We start from the raw sequence: 17949 nt of genomic DNA, 5'->3' as shown, positions 1-17949 counted from the left end.
CAAATGAGTTTTAATATCAGTTCTCTTATTAAAACTAAGCTCGTTAAGGGAAAGCTTAACTCTTTGCTTTAACCAGCCTAAGCTTCACACCAGCAATTGATAACAGATGCTAGTACAATCCAGTTATCTAGCAATGATGTTATGCACTACATAAGAAATTATGTACCCCCACCCCAAAACCTTTTTTTTTTGATACCTCATACAAAAATCTATTCCATCAAAAGGAAGACAAACATCTTCTACCTCTTGTTAATCAGCTACAATCAGTTTTAAACAGTTTTTACTGTATAGTTACTTAGAATTTAGTTAATTCTATTAAATTTATTATTAACTTCAATTTTCCTAATAAATTATAATACCCTATAAACTATATAGTAATTCTAGCCGAGAGTAAAAAGGATTTAGAAGAAACAATGAACGGAATAGATGAAGTCCTACGCAAGAACTATCGCATGAAAATAAACAAGAACAAAACAAAAGTAATGAAATGTAGTAGAAATAACAAAGATGGACCACTGAATGTGAAAATAGGAGGAGAAAAGATTATGGAGGTAGAATAATTTTGTTATTTGGGAAGTAGAATTACTAAAGATGGACGAAGCAGGAGCGATATAAAATGCCGAATAGCACATGCTAAACGAGCCTTCAGTAAGAAATATAATTTGTTTACATCAAAAATTAATTTAAATGTCAGGAAAAGAATTTTGAAAGTGTATGTTTGGAGTGTCGCTTTATATGGAAGTGAAACTTGGACAATCGGAGTACCTGAGAAGAAAAGATTAGAAGCTTTTGAAATGTGGTGCTATGGGAATGTTAAAAATCAGATGGGTGGATAAAGTGACAAATGAAGAGGTATTGCGGCAAATAGATGAAGAAAGAAGCATTTGGAAAAATATAGTTAAAAGAAGAGACAGACTTATAGGCCACATATTAAGGCATCCTGGAATAGTCGCTTTGATATTGGAAGGACAGGTAGAAGGAAAAAATTGTGTAGGCAGGGCACGTTTGGAATATGTAAAACAAATTGTTAGGGATGTAGGATGTAGAGGGTATACTGAAATGAAACGACTAGCACTAGATAGGGAATATTGGAGAGCTGCATCAAACCAGTCAAATGACTGAAGAAAAAAAATAATTTTAAAAAATAAACTGTTATACAAGTGTTATCTGGGTAACAGAAATATTTGATTAATGTTATTTAGTTTGAAATACAATAGCTTTATTATAATTACTGAGTATATGCACCTTTCTTTAATACAATTCAGTTTTATGATGCACAGTACATGTCAGAATGTTTTTTCACATTTTTTTTAAAAGTATTACATCTGTGCCTTACATAAACCAACAAACAAATGATGTTATAATTTTTATAAGTCATTTTTTAATGGAGTTGTAGTTCACTGAAAAATGAATACTGAACAATTCTGGGTATTACAAGTTCAAATAATTTGCTTTCAAACAGTTCCAATATTATCATTAATTAATAATGAATAGTAGAGGTACAATACATAATATAAAGAGCTATAGACTGATTTCTCCCCCTTAGCAAAATATGCACAACAACATGATTGATTGATTGTGAACAGAAGTATAAATGACAAAATTATTTTTTCTGTAAGAATTTATTACAAATTTGTATGTTCATTAACTTATTAAAATAAATTATAAATATTACCACACTACACATTTTCACAGGTATAAGAGAAAACTCTAACTACAATTTTTCTTTAATGTACACAATAATTAATACCATAACTCATAAAAATGATTATCTTTGGGATTTAATTAATTAACAGTGCTCAGAATTGGCCAGATTGAGACTGCATTTGTAATAACTATTGAAGATCCCAAAAACTAAAAACATCTATCAATCGGTCAGTTTCATTACTCTATTTAGATGGTACATTAATCAATTAAATATGCAATAAATACCATATTTGAATTGTTTTAAAAAAGACATATATGCTTAAAAAACAAATTACTCACAGACTTAACGTATCTGATAAATAATAATTCGGAACAAAATAAAAAAGAAAGAATTAATTACCTGTGTGCAACCATGAAAGGTATAGCAGCATATAACGCCATAGGACTATTTAATTCATACTCAAATACATCAAGATTGTACAAACGATAAGGATCTGATTTCCTAAAACAAAAATATAACTATAATCAAATTTCCTTAATACATTAAATAATTACTTGAAATGGTACTTACGTATTAACGCCACTGCAGCTACAGCTTTATTTAAAAACAAAGAAGTCAATCGGATTTCGGTGGAAAATAGGCCGAAACAGATTCAAAACAGAATATAAATGGTTATTTATATTTATTTATTTTATAAATATAATTTAACCAAACTTTACCTACGCTCGCTTCGCTCGCTAACCTTGACTAATTAACACCGTAATTTTTTGAGTATTTATTTAATAAATTCAGTAATTATTGCAATTTGATTATTTAATTTATTAAATAAATACTCAAAATATTACAGTGTTAATTAGTCAAGGTTAGCGAGCGAAGGTTATGTTTGGTTAAATTATATTTATAAAATAAATATTTATTTATTTATGTTAAACTATATATTGGCCCATTTTCCACCGAAATCCGATTGACTACTTTGTTTTTAAATAAAGCTGTAGCTGTGGTGGCGTTAATATGTAAATACCCTTGAAATTATTAAATAAATGCAACATTTTAATGCAATATGACAAAATAATTCAGAAGAAATATAACAATAATAGTACAGATTTAAATAACTAAATAATGATACTATTACAAATTGTGAGAAAACATAAAGGGAAGTGGCAGAAGAGTCAGGAGTTGCATTTAACAGCAAACAATCAAAATGAAAGATAAAATTACAAAAATTTTATATTAAATTAATATCAATCTCTTAATCACACTCTTCCTCCAAGTTTCTTCAGGATCAAGAAAATTACAATTTCTCTTTACCCATTTAAAAGCCTGGAGTCCAACTTGAACCCAAGCATATTAATGCATATTTATCTACCACAATCCTTCACTGGTACAGTTAGTCATCTTATACTTTGTTCTGGGTTTTTTCTTTTTGCATCTTAATCACTTCACTAGTGATTTGTCTTTACATCCAAAAATGTTGCTAAGTTGATGGGTGTAATGACAAATCACTAGTGAAGTGTTGTCAGCAATAGTATGGCTATACAACAATCGGCCTAGACACACCTCTCTTTCCACTTCTCTAAGCTTTGTAATCGTCCATAAATCACTTTTTAAAAAACTAAAAGATCTGTTAGTTTTCACATAAATTTTATTCCATTCATTATATTTAATTTTATAAAATATGTTATTTGGTTTGTAAGCTTTTTTATATTTATTTTTATCATAAACATCAGTAATTTTTTCTATTATTTTATTTGTAGAAAAAACTATTAATAATCTCTGTTATTTTCTTGTTGCAATTGTGTAAAATTATCATGGTACTTAATCCTTTCTGTATATCTTTTCTATAACCCCAACATCAAAACCATCAAATACTGCTATTTGTTTTATTATATCTGTTTCCTTCTTAAGTTTGTTATCACTGTTCCAATGTAAAGCTCTAAAAATCAGGTTTTCATATGTACCAATTTTTTATCAGCATGGGTGATAAGAATTTGTACGTATTGTAATGCCCTTCACTATAGGGTTTCTATAAACTAATGTTTCTATTACATTTATTTCAATCTCAATATCTAAAAAATGTATTTTTCTGTTCTTTTCTAAATCACACATAAATTTTAAATTGTCATTATAATTATTAAGTTTATTCAAAATGATCAAATTTACATTATTTATAATTGGATCATATATAACCAAAATATAATCAACATATCTCATCCATAACAACACTTTGTGCATACTCAATACTATGATCTACATATACTATCAAAATATAGTATATAAAATATAATATACTGTATAACACTAGTACACTGTAAGTGTACTACATAATACTGTATAAATGAGTTGGCATTGAGTTATATTGTTCGGGTGCTGTGGTTATTGGAGTTTGTTTTCTAATTTTTAGTTTTTATTTTTGTTTGGTATAATTTACAAATTTTTTACAGACAGATGATCTGAGATCCCGTGAAAATCGACTTTGGTATTAGTTTTTTAGGTTCTGTTACTGTGTTTGGTGGTTGTTTTGTTGTTATTAACTCCCCCCCTCTCTCTCTCTCTCTCTCTCTCTCTATATATATATATATATATATATATATATATATAGAGAGAGAGAGAGAGAGAGAGAGAGAGAGAGAGAGAAATTCATGAAGAATATAACAAACTTTAAGGACAATCCTTCTGGTGAAAATAGAGAAGAAAGTTCATACAAAACATATGTTCAGAATGCTTCATTAGAGAGAGTCAGCTGGAGAAAAATTTCATCCTGATTTCCCCATCTTTGGTAAAATTAAGCCAAACTGTAATTCTTGGTACCCAAATTAAGTAGTAAATGTAGTGCTTTCATATAAAAGCACTAATTTTTTAAATCTGACCTGAAAAATTGATAAAAAAAGATCCCAGAACTGTATTTTATAATTTTCAAGTAATCTGAGATAAAAGACACCAGCTGGGGGTCGAAAGACACACTATTCTATGTTTGGCTTAAAATAACTTTGTTTAACAAGTAATATAAACACACAACAGTTTTCAACAACTTATAGAGCATTTGATTATTAGTAAAATGATATAAATAAAGTTCATAAACTAAATAAAAACAAAAGAATTTTGAATTTTATTAAAAATAAAACATACATTAGCACTATCAAAGTTTTGGAATGTTGCAAACGTTTTTGGAGGGAAAGCATAAGAAATTTAAAGAGATAATTAAGAAATTTACAACTAATAACTTTTACATCTCTATACATAATTCCATTTCAACCATATCCCATCTTTAGTTTACATAACCTTTTGCTATTGAAATGATCTAACAGTGTTACACATAGTGTTTATGTTATGGTAGTGTTTATGCCAGTGGTGTTCACTAGCAAACTTACTTAAACACAATAATCAGAGGTATTACATATCATACTCATCTCATAAAATTTGAATGCCTGAATCATTTCTCTGAATTATGGAAGATAAGTGTTATAATGTATCTTCCATAATTCATAAAGTGATATAGGCACCCTACAACATGAAAAGTTAGTCACAATCAAAGGCAAAATCATTTGTATGCAGTATGAGAAACAAGAGATGTACTCCAGTTCACTCCAGGAAAAACATTCTTCATGTAGATTTTCCAATTCAGTGTTTTATTATTCCGAAAACACCACTATTATTATTCCTTACACACAAGGAACATATGATTACGCTACAAAAATTTCAAAATAGTATTTTAATTACTGTGCACAACAGAATTTAGATTTTTAGTCAATTTATATTTTTAAGCACTACTGCGTGTGCTATGCACTTGTACAATATCAGATCAGATTCATTTTTTTTTTTCAAAATTCACAAACGTTTTCATTTGTGAAGTGTATGATGGAAATGTAATAAGTGCACAAAAATGTCACATATGATTTTAATAATCAAAAAATATGTGAGCACAGATGCTCACAAGAGTACAAGAATAAATGTCTTACAAGTTTTCTGACATTTCTGACAAGTTAAGAGGAAGAAGATGAAATGATAAGCTATATTACAGAGGATGAAATTTTAGTGCTGCACACAACACTAAAATAAAAACAACAATCCTACTGCAAACCATACTACCTCACCGAAAAGATAAATTTAAGCAGGCAATCTCAACAAGAAATATCATGCACAACATACATATACTCTCTGATAATAACACAGAAAATAGAAAAACATCTCTCCTGTTAATTACATACTTAGTAGATTTAAGAGCAACAGAATCAGCATGTTCTGGCAAGCCATAAACTTGTTCTGCACCAGGGAAAGAAAAATCAAGAGCAACAGCATTTGGACCATAAGGTTTTGTATCATGATGTGACTTGAAGTTTTCCTCCCAAGCACCTGGATCTTCATCAATTTGTTGATCTCTAGGAATATTGTTATTATGTTCTTCATGCTCTACTCTGCAATCCAAAAAGGAAATGAGAATAAACAAATACAATAATTATAAAGCAGAACAAAATACACATTAAATGAATTTTGTAAATAACATCATGGAGAAATGTGTCCACAGGTTTACAATAAAAGTGTACGGTGTTAATTCTCATAATGCAGCAACTGTATATATGTATTCAAAAAATTTGGCCCACACAGTTCCTGATAACCACATTGGCATAGTAGCATCATCTCAACCTTCAATCTGGGATGTCCCAAACTGAAATAAAAATCAGGTTTGCATTATTCATTCACTGAAATATTGTATATCATGTTTACATCAGAATTCACTTCCTATAAGAAACTGTGCTTTATGAAAGTATTTTAATTTAAAATCAGAACAAATTAATTGATTTATATTGTATATAACATTAACAGTAATAGGTTTAAAGATAATTTAGTAAACAACCACCAACTATGTCATGCATTAAGACTCGTGCAATAAGCCACATCACTTTCCATCTTATATACATAAGGAATTAGAACATTTCTGTACAGATAAGAATATGTTGGTTTTATTATTATTATTATACATTATATATTCTACTTTTACAAAAGCTAACCCAACATACCTGAATTCACCATTCAAATCAAAAGTGAAATCATTCCAACATATCAATCCAAATTATCTGGCACAGAAGCCACTAAAGCCATCACATGGATTTGTGTTATCTTGCACCAATATTTAAGATGAGGAATGGCATGATGTAACTGTCCCCAGGATTATGCTTAAAATCAATATATCTTTAACATGAATTACCTCACAAAAATTGACAAACCAATGGCTAGTTTTCTTTATTAGGAACAACACAAGGATAAACCATTTGAAAACGATATGAACGTAGGTTCAAATGTTTTCTTGCCCAATAAATAGTTCATTTCAGCAAATTTATTTTAACTGACAATCATTTAATTGATTTTTGTGGCAAGGGACTGAGTCATTTATTTTTATGAATGTGTCTGCATACAACACTGTCCTCAATCTTTTTTTATTCCTTGTCATTAACTGAACCTACCTGTTTCTCTGAAATATACTTTAGTCGCTAACCTCAATTCTGATGTCTTATTAAGAACTAGTAGACTTCGATACTTATAGCAAAAAGATTCTTGCACTACGCTGCAGTCACTGATAGGGGAATAAAGTATCACTTAATAATAAAAACATGTTCCTCTTGTAAAAAAATAATCTTCTCCGTAACAATGCATTTTAATTGCTTTGTTAAGACTACCACAGAGCAATAGACTATAGTTGTCTATTGAAAATCTGGTACGATAATCAGATGAATCCACTCCAATAAAAAGTGAGAGAGTAGAGACATTAATTCAAATTTTGATTGATCAGTTACATTTTACAAGGGATACCGTGTATTTGCAATATCAATGCTTTATTAACAGTTTAAAACAACATTAATTTTTTAATAAATGTCTGTCATATATAGGACATCTACAAAATTTAACTAAATGGAATTATTTTTATTTAACATTTAACAAATATTTCCCATAGGAGTTAGTGGCAGAATAAACTGATCCAAGTTATCAGCAGGAAAATGGACAGACATGTTTATTGTACTATAAATTATAAAAATTTAACACAAAACAATTCAAATATCAGTTTAGCCAGCAAAACTAACAAATTATTCTTGACATTTTTGTTAATATTTAGTTGTATAATTATTATTTGATTATACATCATAATAATTTTTACTGATTTAATTGTTTATATTCATCAAGAATATATTTAAAAAAAGAAGATAATTCTGTAATTCCACATATTGTTTTAACTTTAGTAAATTGAAATTAAAGAAGCAACTTGATAATAATAATAGCTATCTCAAGTATTTAAGAATATAAAGATCACTAATGACAAAAAATGTTTCTTATATTTTTATTCTAATTATTTTTTTTATAAACATTAGCCTTGAATAACCAAAAAAAATTTTCACAATTTAACTACTACCAAATGTAACAAACAAAATAAAGATTTTGACAAAATTAAATAATCTTTATATTTTCTTTAACATTTTTTTACATGAATAAAATTAAGCAACATTAGAAGAGTAACTTACTATTTATTTTAATTATCTATTTATATATTATTGTAAGAAAAAAGATTAAATATAATATCCAATTCCAGGCAGCGATAAATGACAATGGTATTATCACATTAATCCATAATTAATGATAAAAATAATAAAGATTAAAAGAATAAAGATAGAAAATGTTAATGTAAAATCTATTATAGAAAAGTTTAAAAATGAACATTAATCATGCAATGTAAAGGTATTAAAAAAACCTACAAAAACGTTTTTAGAGTACTTTATTTACAAAATAAATTTATACTTTAATTTATAAAATTATTAAACACTATCTCTACTTCAAATAATAATTTTTGTAAAGATTATAAAGCATTAGATAAAATTGTCCTTCACAACAAATACTGATAACTAATGTCACATACACATAAAAAGACAGATTCCCACATATTTCAACTGGCCAGGAATATTTAATCATTAAAGATAAAAATACAGGTTATTGCTAACTAGACAGCTAAAATAGCATAATAATTGTTATCTTCTAAGAATCAATACTAGAATAATATCTCTTCAAAACATGGAGTAGAAGTATCATAAAATTACAATTTATTAGGTGAAAACAGAAAAACATGTTTTGTATAAGGAGGAATAATACTAAACAAAAAAGAAAACACAGTTCTTCATTAAATTTTATCAATAAATATTTACCTTAATTGTAATTGCTAGACACTGCCTTCGTTAATTACGTCATTATAATAAAAAAATAAACACAATTCTCTCATTTGAATTTAATTTTTGCAGCTTCCCAAGGCTGCATGAAAAAATAACTCATTAAAATAAATACATTATACCACCATTTTTCTTTTGAATAATTAGTTACTAGGAAAGAGAGAAGACTAACCTTTGACATTCTTATGTTAATTTAAATAAATTGTTCATATAATAAACAAAACAATGAAAAACATTTTCTAAGTTTTAGAAAACTAAATTCTTCTTTCTTTAGCATTCAATTATGATGGAACATAATGATTGGAGTGAAAAGCATAAGTTTGCAATTAAAGCATTCTTCAGAAATGGCAAAAAAACTTAAAAGCTGTGTAAAGCTTGTTGTTTCAAAGCTACTTTTTAATATTAGAATGACGCAATGCCATCAACCCCATATCATTAAAGCACAAGTATAAACACTTAATTTTCTGCTTAATCTAAAACAGTGTATATTTATTAAAAAAATTGACATTTAGCTTCTAAACTCAATCTATATTTCTTAAATACGAGAAAAATTGCCTTAATACTACATCTAAATCAATTTAAAAAGAATGTGCAAATAATAATAATTTTACTTAAATGCACTTACGGTTGTGGTTTTGTTCGTTGATGCTCAAATCGTAACAAGCCTCGCTGATTGGCAGAAATTACTAAGTAGTTGCCATTATAGAAATCAATTTTAAACGGAGCACCTTGTATTACAGCTTTATTATTTCCAGATATAATGGTGGCAAAATTAGCATCTCTTTCTACTCTTATACTAAAATCAGGAACAAAGAAAAAATTTGTTTATTTACATATAATTACTTATTTTATACATTCAATTGTTTACCAATCACATAATACATGTCAGATCCCTAATAGTTTGAAAAACAAAACTGTAATATAATATAATAATGATATTGATTAAATTTATATTATTAACTAAAGTAGTTTACATGCAATAAGAAAATGTCTTTCATATAAATACAAAGCTCAACCATTAAAAATTAATAATATTACTAACAATTACACTGCCATAAATAAAATAAAACCTTCCAATGGTGTACTTAAACAACCAAACCAAATTTCTTCAATTAAATTTTACATCACAATGGGACAAATTAAGAATATAAAATAATACAATCAATTTACGTAACAGGTGAATCACTGGAATGACAAATTATAAACACAATTTCATTTCTGTAACAATAAGATATTTGTTCTTATATTCTGTAATAGTAAATTCTTCTTTCTTTAGCATTCAATTATGATGGAACATAATGATTGGAGTGAAAAGCATAAGTTTGCAATTAAAGCATTCTTCAGAAATGGCAAAAAAAACTTAAAAGCTGTGTAAAGCTTGTTGTTTCAAAGCTACTTTTTAATATTAGAATGACGCAATGCCATCAACCCCATATCATTAAAGCACAAGTATAAAATTTGGAATAAACTTGTTTAACACTAAAAAAGCCCCCTACCTAGTAACAACGGAATGTATCTACCTAATGTATCTAAATACCTGAACAGTTTAGCTAGCCATCATTCACTTTTGCTTTGCTTGTCGAACACCAATGTTAAAAGAATTTTCCTTAAGGATTTACATATACAGGGTCATTCACGGGAACCGGATGTTTTTAAAATAATCATAAAAAATTGAATATTTACTTTAAAAAAGTTTTATTGGTACTGAAACACGTGTTAAATCAAAGCATTTGTTACTTGCTCATGAACGAAAAATTATGTCCGGCAAGTGATGTCCATTTTGCGCAATACATTGTTGTAGCCTTTCACAGTAACTGGCCTCAATTCTTTGCAGCATGTCTACATCAATCTGGGTGACGTGATGATGAATTGCGATCTTTAGGTCCTTCAATGTACGCAGTTTATTGCCGTACATACGCGATTTCAGAAAAAAATCACAACTACTCAAGTCGGGGGACCGAGGGGGCCAAGGAATGTCGCCGAATCTGGAAACGATCCATCCCGGAAACAAGTTACGGAGAACAGCCGTTGTTGTCCTCGCTGTGTGCGCTGTAGCTCCATCCTGCTGGAATAACACATTTTGAAAACTGATTCCCCGGTTTCGTAACTCAGGGATGAAAAACGTATTCAACATCGCAATGTAACGATCAGCTGTTACAGTTACGGCAGCGTCATTTTCTTCAAAAAAATATGGTCCAATAACACCGACCTTTCCTATTGCACACAGACAGTCACCTTTGGGCTATGAAGTGGTCTCTCGTGAAGCTGATGTGGGTTTCTTTCTGCCCAATACCGGCAATTCTGTTTGTTGACGAAGCCATTCAGATGAAAATGGGCTTCGTCACTCATTAACTATAACAAATTTTCATTTTCTTCAAAAGTGGTAAGCATTTGTCGACAAAGTTGTAATCGCTGTGTGAAATCTTGCTCGTTTAACTGCTGCATGACAGCTATCTTGTAAGACTGAAAATGCAGGTCTGTATACAGAATTCGTCTTACCGTACTTGTGCTCATTTGAAGCGCTGCTGAATGCCGCTGAATGCCTCTGAATAGAGTGGCGTGGGCTTCTGAAAATGGCTTTCCTTACCCGTTCGATGTTCTCCAGAGTGCTAGCAGTTTGTCGGGGACCCGGTGGTTTTTTCTTCAATATTGAACCACTTGTTCAAAGGTTGTTTACCCATCGCAATATTGTGTTATAAGAAGGGACACTTGCATTACGATGGATATTAAACTGACGGCAGAAATCTCGCTGAACAGCAGTTACGGATTCATCATTTCGCACAAAACTGTCATACGCGTACAGGCGTTGGTCTAGCATCCACGGCTTCATCTCAACAACTAAAATGTAAATGCTATGAACAAAGGAAACGTCAGACACCAGCCACGTGCCCCTCCCACCACGAACGCCCGAGTACAACCCACTTCAAAAACATCCAGTTCCCATGAATGACCTGTACATCCACACAATATTCAAATAGTGCTAACACTAGATGGGACCGATTGAATTAATCATATGACTTTTTAACTCTAACTTTTAAACCTAATAAATTTCAATGAAAATATTATTTGCAACATGCTAACGAATGGTGAACATTTCCACTAATATGGAGTTATGAATAAACAAAGCTTCCACTATTAAATGACAAAACAACCCAAGATGAATCATAAACCATTGTGCAGTCACTATGTGGTATACAATAGTACTCTCTGGAATAACCAGTTCATATTTCTTTGAGTATAATGATGGAAATGCTGTTACTAACAAAAAAAATGATATATCTGAACAACTGATGAATTTTTGTCTCCTAAAATAGTAGACAAACTTAAATCAATCCATCCAAAGGTTTCAAGAGAATGGGGCAACCAGTCGCACAGATAGGTAAAATGAATGCAGTTAAATTATTATTTCCAGACCAAATTATTTCCACATACAGTAATAATATTCCTTGGTCCATGCAGTAGCCAAATCTCACAACAGATAATTTTTTTCTTGTGAGGTATTTGAAGAATAACATATTGTGTTTTCTACCTCTACAAAATGTAGAACTAAAAGAAAAAAAACGTTTCACAATATTCATAGATTTATGAGAAGCATGTGATGGAAAACACAAAAACTCAGCTTGAAGAATGTGTAACACATGAGCACCTTATGAAGTAGTGTTAATAAATTTAAATTATATTAAAAGTCTTTATTTAATATATAAATTATTAAAAACTATCTGTTTTATCAGTTCGCCTATCATAACTAGAAAAATTAGTAAAATATACATCAGTACAGCTAATTTACATTTATATTAACATTTTATAAACTGACATAAAAGTTTGGAAAAAAAATGTTTTTTTTTAAATAAAAATTAAGAAATAAAATAACAAAAAAAATAAATATGAAGATAATAAATTTTAAATAATTATAAGATATTAAAAAACATATATTCTACCACTAACACTTATTGGTTAAAAAATAAGCAAGTTAAATCATAAATCAGTTTTTTTTAAAACTGTTTTCTCGTTTGCATACAATAATTTCTAATCTTTCAAATGATTATAAGTTCATCGAAATAAATATCTCATAATGACAAGGACAGTATAGTATACATAAATTTAAATGGTTTTATACTCATCGATGATAAAAGTGTGACTATGTACACAGTCACTACCTGCAGACAACACACATGTGTTATTAATTAAATTTTCATACTATTAATTTTACTGCTATTAAACCAACACATGATAGCTGCAAATTAAATTTTCCAATATAATATCAGAATGTACAAAAATATAATACTGCAAAATTGTGCACACAAAAAAATGTTGGTGTTTCTAGGTGAGGACCTTCATTTAGAAGTTGGATCTCCTTTTTCTTGGTTTTAATTGAATTTTTTTGGCAATTTAATGCAAAAGAAAAAAGATGAAGATAGAGGAGAGCAATGACAAGCAACTCTCTTACAAGATTTACACTAACACTCTGGTAAATCTATACTGTATATCGATACAAAATTTCAACATTGCTAGTAAAATTTTTTTTTTTTTATTTTTGCTCACAGAATCTCAACTTACAGGGAGAATTGAAAACAGGGGCAATGTAATTCTCTCTTAAAGGCATAATTCTTCTGCATGATAATACCTTCTCCCCCTCCCCCCATAAAGTTCAAAAGACAGCAGAAGTTATTCAAAACCGGTCAGTAGGTATTGCCACATCTACTTTATAGTCTCAATCTCGCACTATCAGATTTTTTCTCCCCTCAGTTTTTATATGGCAACACCTTTATCAAATCAAAAATGTAGCATAAGAATGGCTCAGACACTGAGGTAAACAATTCTTTACTACTGGAATAAAAACAGCTCACAAAAAGATGGGACAAATGGCATGTAGTTGGGAATTGTGTTCAAAAGAGGCTTTGGTTTCATTATCACTAATTTTTAAAAAAAGAATAATTTTTCTTGTCTCTTTGACTACTAAACAATCCTCGTAATGAAGGATTAAGTTAAAATAAAATAATATAATCTACAAGTAAAACTTAACTTTTTTTTTAAGAATATCTAATCAGTAATTTAGCAACTAATATTAAAGTTTTAAATTACTTCGATCAGAAATTCCAGTAGGAGTATATATTCTAAATTTTACTCCAGGTTTGAATTTTAAGACATTCAATCTTAACAATAAATACCAGATATTAATTTCTATCAAGTGAATAAAAAGTGTGATATTTAATAGCAACTTATTTAAGTGAAGAAAATCTAACAAATTAACTAAATTTATCAAGAGACATTAAGAAGATGAAAAAGAGTTCACTGATTAAATAAAGAGAAGAAAAAACACAAATAAGAAAAAATTAAAACAGACTAGTATAAATGTTAAAGTCTACTCAAAGATTTTCAGAAATATATTAATCAAAGGAAGAAAACACTAATTTATAGATGACTGAAGGTAAGAAGGATTCTTTTTTTTAAAGACAGTTAAAAAAAGAAACAAAGTACAAGGAACAACAAATATCAGAACTACTGAAAAAAAAAACAAAACCAATATTAGAAAAGTGGAATACTTTTTTTGGCCAAGAAAATGAATGATAAAAAAAATAAATAAAATTTAATTATAAAAAAAAATGAAATTAATAATAACATTTGTACCTAGAGTCTGCAGACTAAATCTACAAAAAAAGAACAGTTTGTAAGTACAAATGATTTTTTAAATAGTATTTAAAAGAGCATAAACCAGATGCTGAATAAAGGAATAAAAACTTTATAGACACCAAAAAAAAAATTCTTAAATACACAGATCAAGCAAAAAATAACTATGCTGCACACAAAGAAACCTTTGTAGGAAGGGAAAACCAAATAATAAAAAATTATAAATAAGATTTACTTAGTTTATAAAAATATAAAAAAAGGAATTACTAACACTTGACAAAATTATAGCAAAAAATAGGTAACAAATTAAATAAAGGTAATCTTATCTGAAAAAGAAGAAAAAACATAAAAATATAAATATAGGCCATAATATTAGTAATGGAGAGGTGAGTGAGTGAGTGAGTGGGTGGATGGGTGGGGATTATCATAAATTTGTATCAATACTAGGATAAATAGTTATTTTTGGTCTTTTAATAAAATATTTAAAGTAATTGACTTTTTTTATTCAACTACTTAATAAAGTAAAATTAAAATTTATTCTTGACAAATACTATGCAAATATGCATATTAAAGTCTCATAAAAACTTGTATACTATTAAAAAATTATGCAAATTAGAATACTAGCTTAATTGAATATTTAGTTCATATTTCAGCTGTATCAGGACTTAGACAAGCTTCATAAGACAAAGATTGTATGAATACATGCTACAGGCCTGCTACATGATTCAAAATTCACAATTATAGTTTTCTCTGGGAGAAACACATATTAATTCTCAGAGAAATATAAATAAATTTTAAAAGAAACCACATACAGTTTTAATATTTATGTTTTCTTTACTTTAAAAGGGCGAATTATTATTAAAAACAATAAACTAACCAAGCAAAAGTAGTTTTAAAAACAAAAAGTACCAATGTGCATATGTAAGAAACACCTCGATTTTAAAGTGACACGATCTTACCTGTTCTTCGAAACATAAGCAATTATTATAATATAAATTACTAGTAAAAATATCAGTAAAAAAGATATTCACTAATCATGGCATCTCTGTAGAGATCGATTTATATTCATCCTTCGTCGTCATACTCAAATAAATAGGAACCCAAATCTAAGACACTAATGTTGAAAAAACAGCATGACAATTAAAGTGAAAAATTAATGAAGACATTCTCATTTTTAAACTACAAAAGTATCTTTGGACGTAGATAAATACCTTTGCAGAAAGGTACTATTGTACCTTTCAAATTGCACCTGAAAATAGCATAGCCATTCTGAAGAATAACCAGAACTCACACCCGGCTTACTGTGGAAAATGAAGAATAGTTCCTTATTGGACCAAAAGTACTGAATACAAATCAGCATGCCAAATCTGACAAAATACAAATGATATTCTATCCTTAAGGGAGAACATTTTGTTCGACACAGAATGAATGTTCAACACATATTGTGAATATCATTATTTTCTGACAAATTAGCTTTGATTGTGTCTACCAATCTAAGATGCATTATGTGCACTGCAGTAACAGTAAAGAAGAACAGTATAAACTGATTCATTAATGTTGTGAAACAATACATTATATACGCTATAATACCATTCTACAAAGTAGCAGAATAACATATTAGGTAATAAATTAATTATAGAAAAGGCTTCAGCAATACCAGAAAATTTCATCATCACAGCCACTTTTTAGATTTAACATAAATAAATACACGATGCAATCTCATAAAAAATTATTTGTTTAAAAAAATATAAAAATTTAAAAACCTTAAATCCCTGGGGCACTATCAAAGAAAAAAACCACTTCTTTAAAAACAGACATATTTTTGTCAAAAATTTCGTAGATACCACTTTTTAGGCTGCCAGTTTTATCTAATATCAATTTAACAATATGATCAAGTGAACTACAAAACATGGAAAACTACACAAAATGAATAGTCCAATACTGTTATATTATCTTATCTGATATTACAGAACTACAAAACTGAAATTTCAAACAAACAATCAGTGGTTTTGTTTAAGTTTTATTTAGATTATGCCAGTAAGTTGGGAATTTTCAGAAAGTAATATAATAGACTTCAGTGCTTGGGAGTTTTTATTAGCTAATATATATTTTTTTATCACCCAAAATTTATTGTTACTTAGTACAAAAATTAGTATTAAAGGTAGTAAAAATACTATTTGATTACTTTAGTAACAGAACAGACATTTAATTATTTTAGATAATACAATTTTAAAAATTAAGATTTATGGTTGTTTATTTTTTGTTTGACTTTCTTCAAGGTTACTCACCATTCTGTTCAGCAAATAGGTCTAGCACTACATGTTACTAAAAAAAAAATATATATATATAGAGAGAGAGCAAGAGTGTGTGTGTGTGTGTGCGTGTATGTGTATGTACATGCACAACAAAATATATAAATATAAATTTATACATAGGTGGTCATTCTATATCAATTGGACCAGAGGTCCCCAGTCGACCATCTCCAAACTCATCAAATTTTGCGTGGACATTAGCTGTGGTCTTAAATCCCATTTTACCAAATTGTAGAACTGGTAGTTTGCACATACATGCAAAAAATTCTAACTTTGACTTATAATTTTGAAGGCAACAATAAAGCTACAAGTTTGAGTTTTAATACTTTTGGTTACAATTTTATGCTGAATTCAAATACATTATTCACAGGTTTCTTTTAGCACCTGGTTTTGAGATGTAGCAGCTGAAATTCAGCTAAAATGTTGTTGCAACATTTTGTAAGTCAAAGTTTGACCTTATATAATTCCTTATCCAGTAGTCTTGTTCCTAACCAAAACGAGGCTTTGTAACCTAAAAAAGGGCATAATTGTGTGTAACATCCTAAAGTTTCAAGGCAACTGAAGGCTTATATCTAGAGATATACATCATCAAATTTGGTCAAAAAGTTTTTAGCTCAATTTTTGACTTACCTTTGAAAGCTTATATCACAGGTATACAGTATTAGATTTTGTTAGTTTTATAACAGTTAAAAAGAGAAACTTTTAAACTACAAAATCCATGCAGTTTGTTTTTTGACCCGTAGTTATTAAGTGGCAAAAAAAAAACAGTTGAAAGATAATCCATCTTAAACAATACAAAATTGTTAATTGTATTAGCTGTACCTTATCTCCAATTGAATGCAGAGGAGACAGTTTTAACTAATTATATCTGTTATGGCAAGCACAGTTTTTTAAATATTTATTACACATGCACAAAAATACTAAAATCATAAACAAAATGAAATATTGTCATAGTAGTAATAACAGAGTGCAATAAAGTATTACAATATTATAAAACACTGTAGCTTCAAAATAAAATAAAAATATCTGAAGTAATCAGAAACGTTTTAGCACAATACTTTTAATTCTACTTCAGCTTAAATTGTTTCTCAATCATGTACTCAATATCTAATAGAGAATCTAATTAGAGAATCTAATAGAAGAGAAAACACTTCTA

General features: G+C 28.7%; 1 protein-coding gene across 1 annotated transcript in view; it reads right to left on the bottom strand.

Annotated features, from left to right (window-relative positions):
- The window catches only part of GCS2alpha (glucosidase 2 subunit alpha), a 76252-nt gene that overhangs the window by 47492 nt on the left and 10811 nt on the right, over positions 1–17949 (bottom strand). Inside the window, exons 4-6 of the mRNA XM_075357097.1 lie at positions 9479–9649; positions 5854–6060; positions 2048–2149 (exon numbers count right to left, since the gene is read on the bottom strand). Of these exons, the coding sequence (XP_075213212.1) occupies positions 2048–2149; positions 5854–6060; positions 9479–9649 (480 nt within the window). The remainder of the gene's footprint in view (positions 1–2047; positions 2150–5853; positions 6061–9478; positions 9650–17949) is intronic.

This window comes from Lycorma delicatula, chromosome 2, assembly GCF_047948215.1.
Source record: "Lycorma delicatula isolate Av1 chromosome 2, ASM4794821v1, whole genome shotgun sequence".
In the NCBI taxonomy this organism is placed as follows: Eukaryota; Metazoa; Arthropoda; class Insecta; order Hemiptera; family Fulgoridae; genus Lycorma; species Lycorma delicatula.
This window is presented reverse-complemented; position numbering and strand designations above follow the sequence as displayed.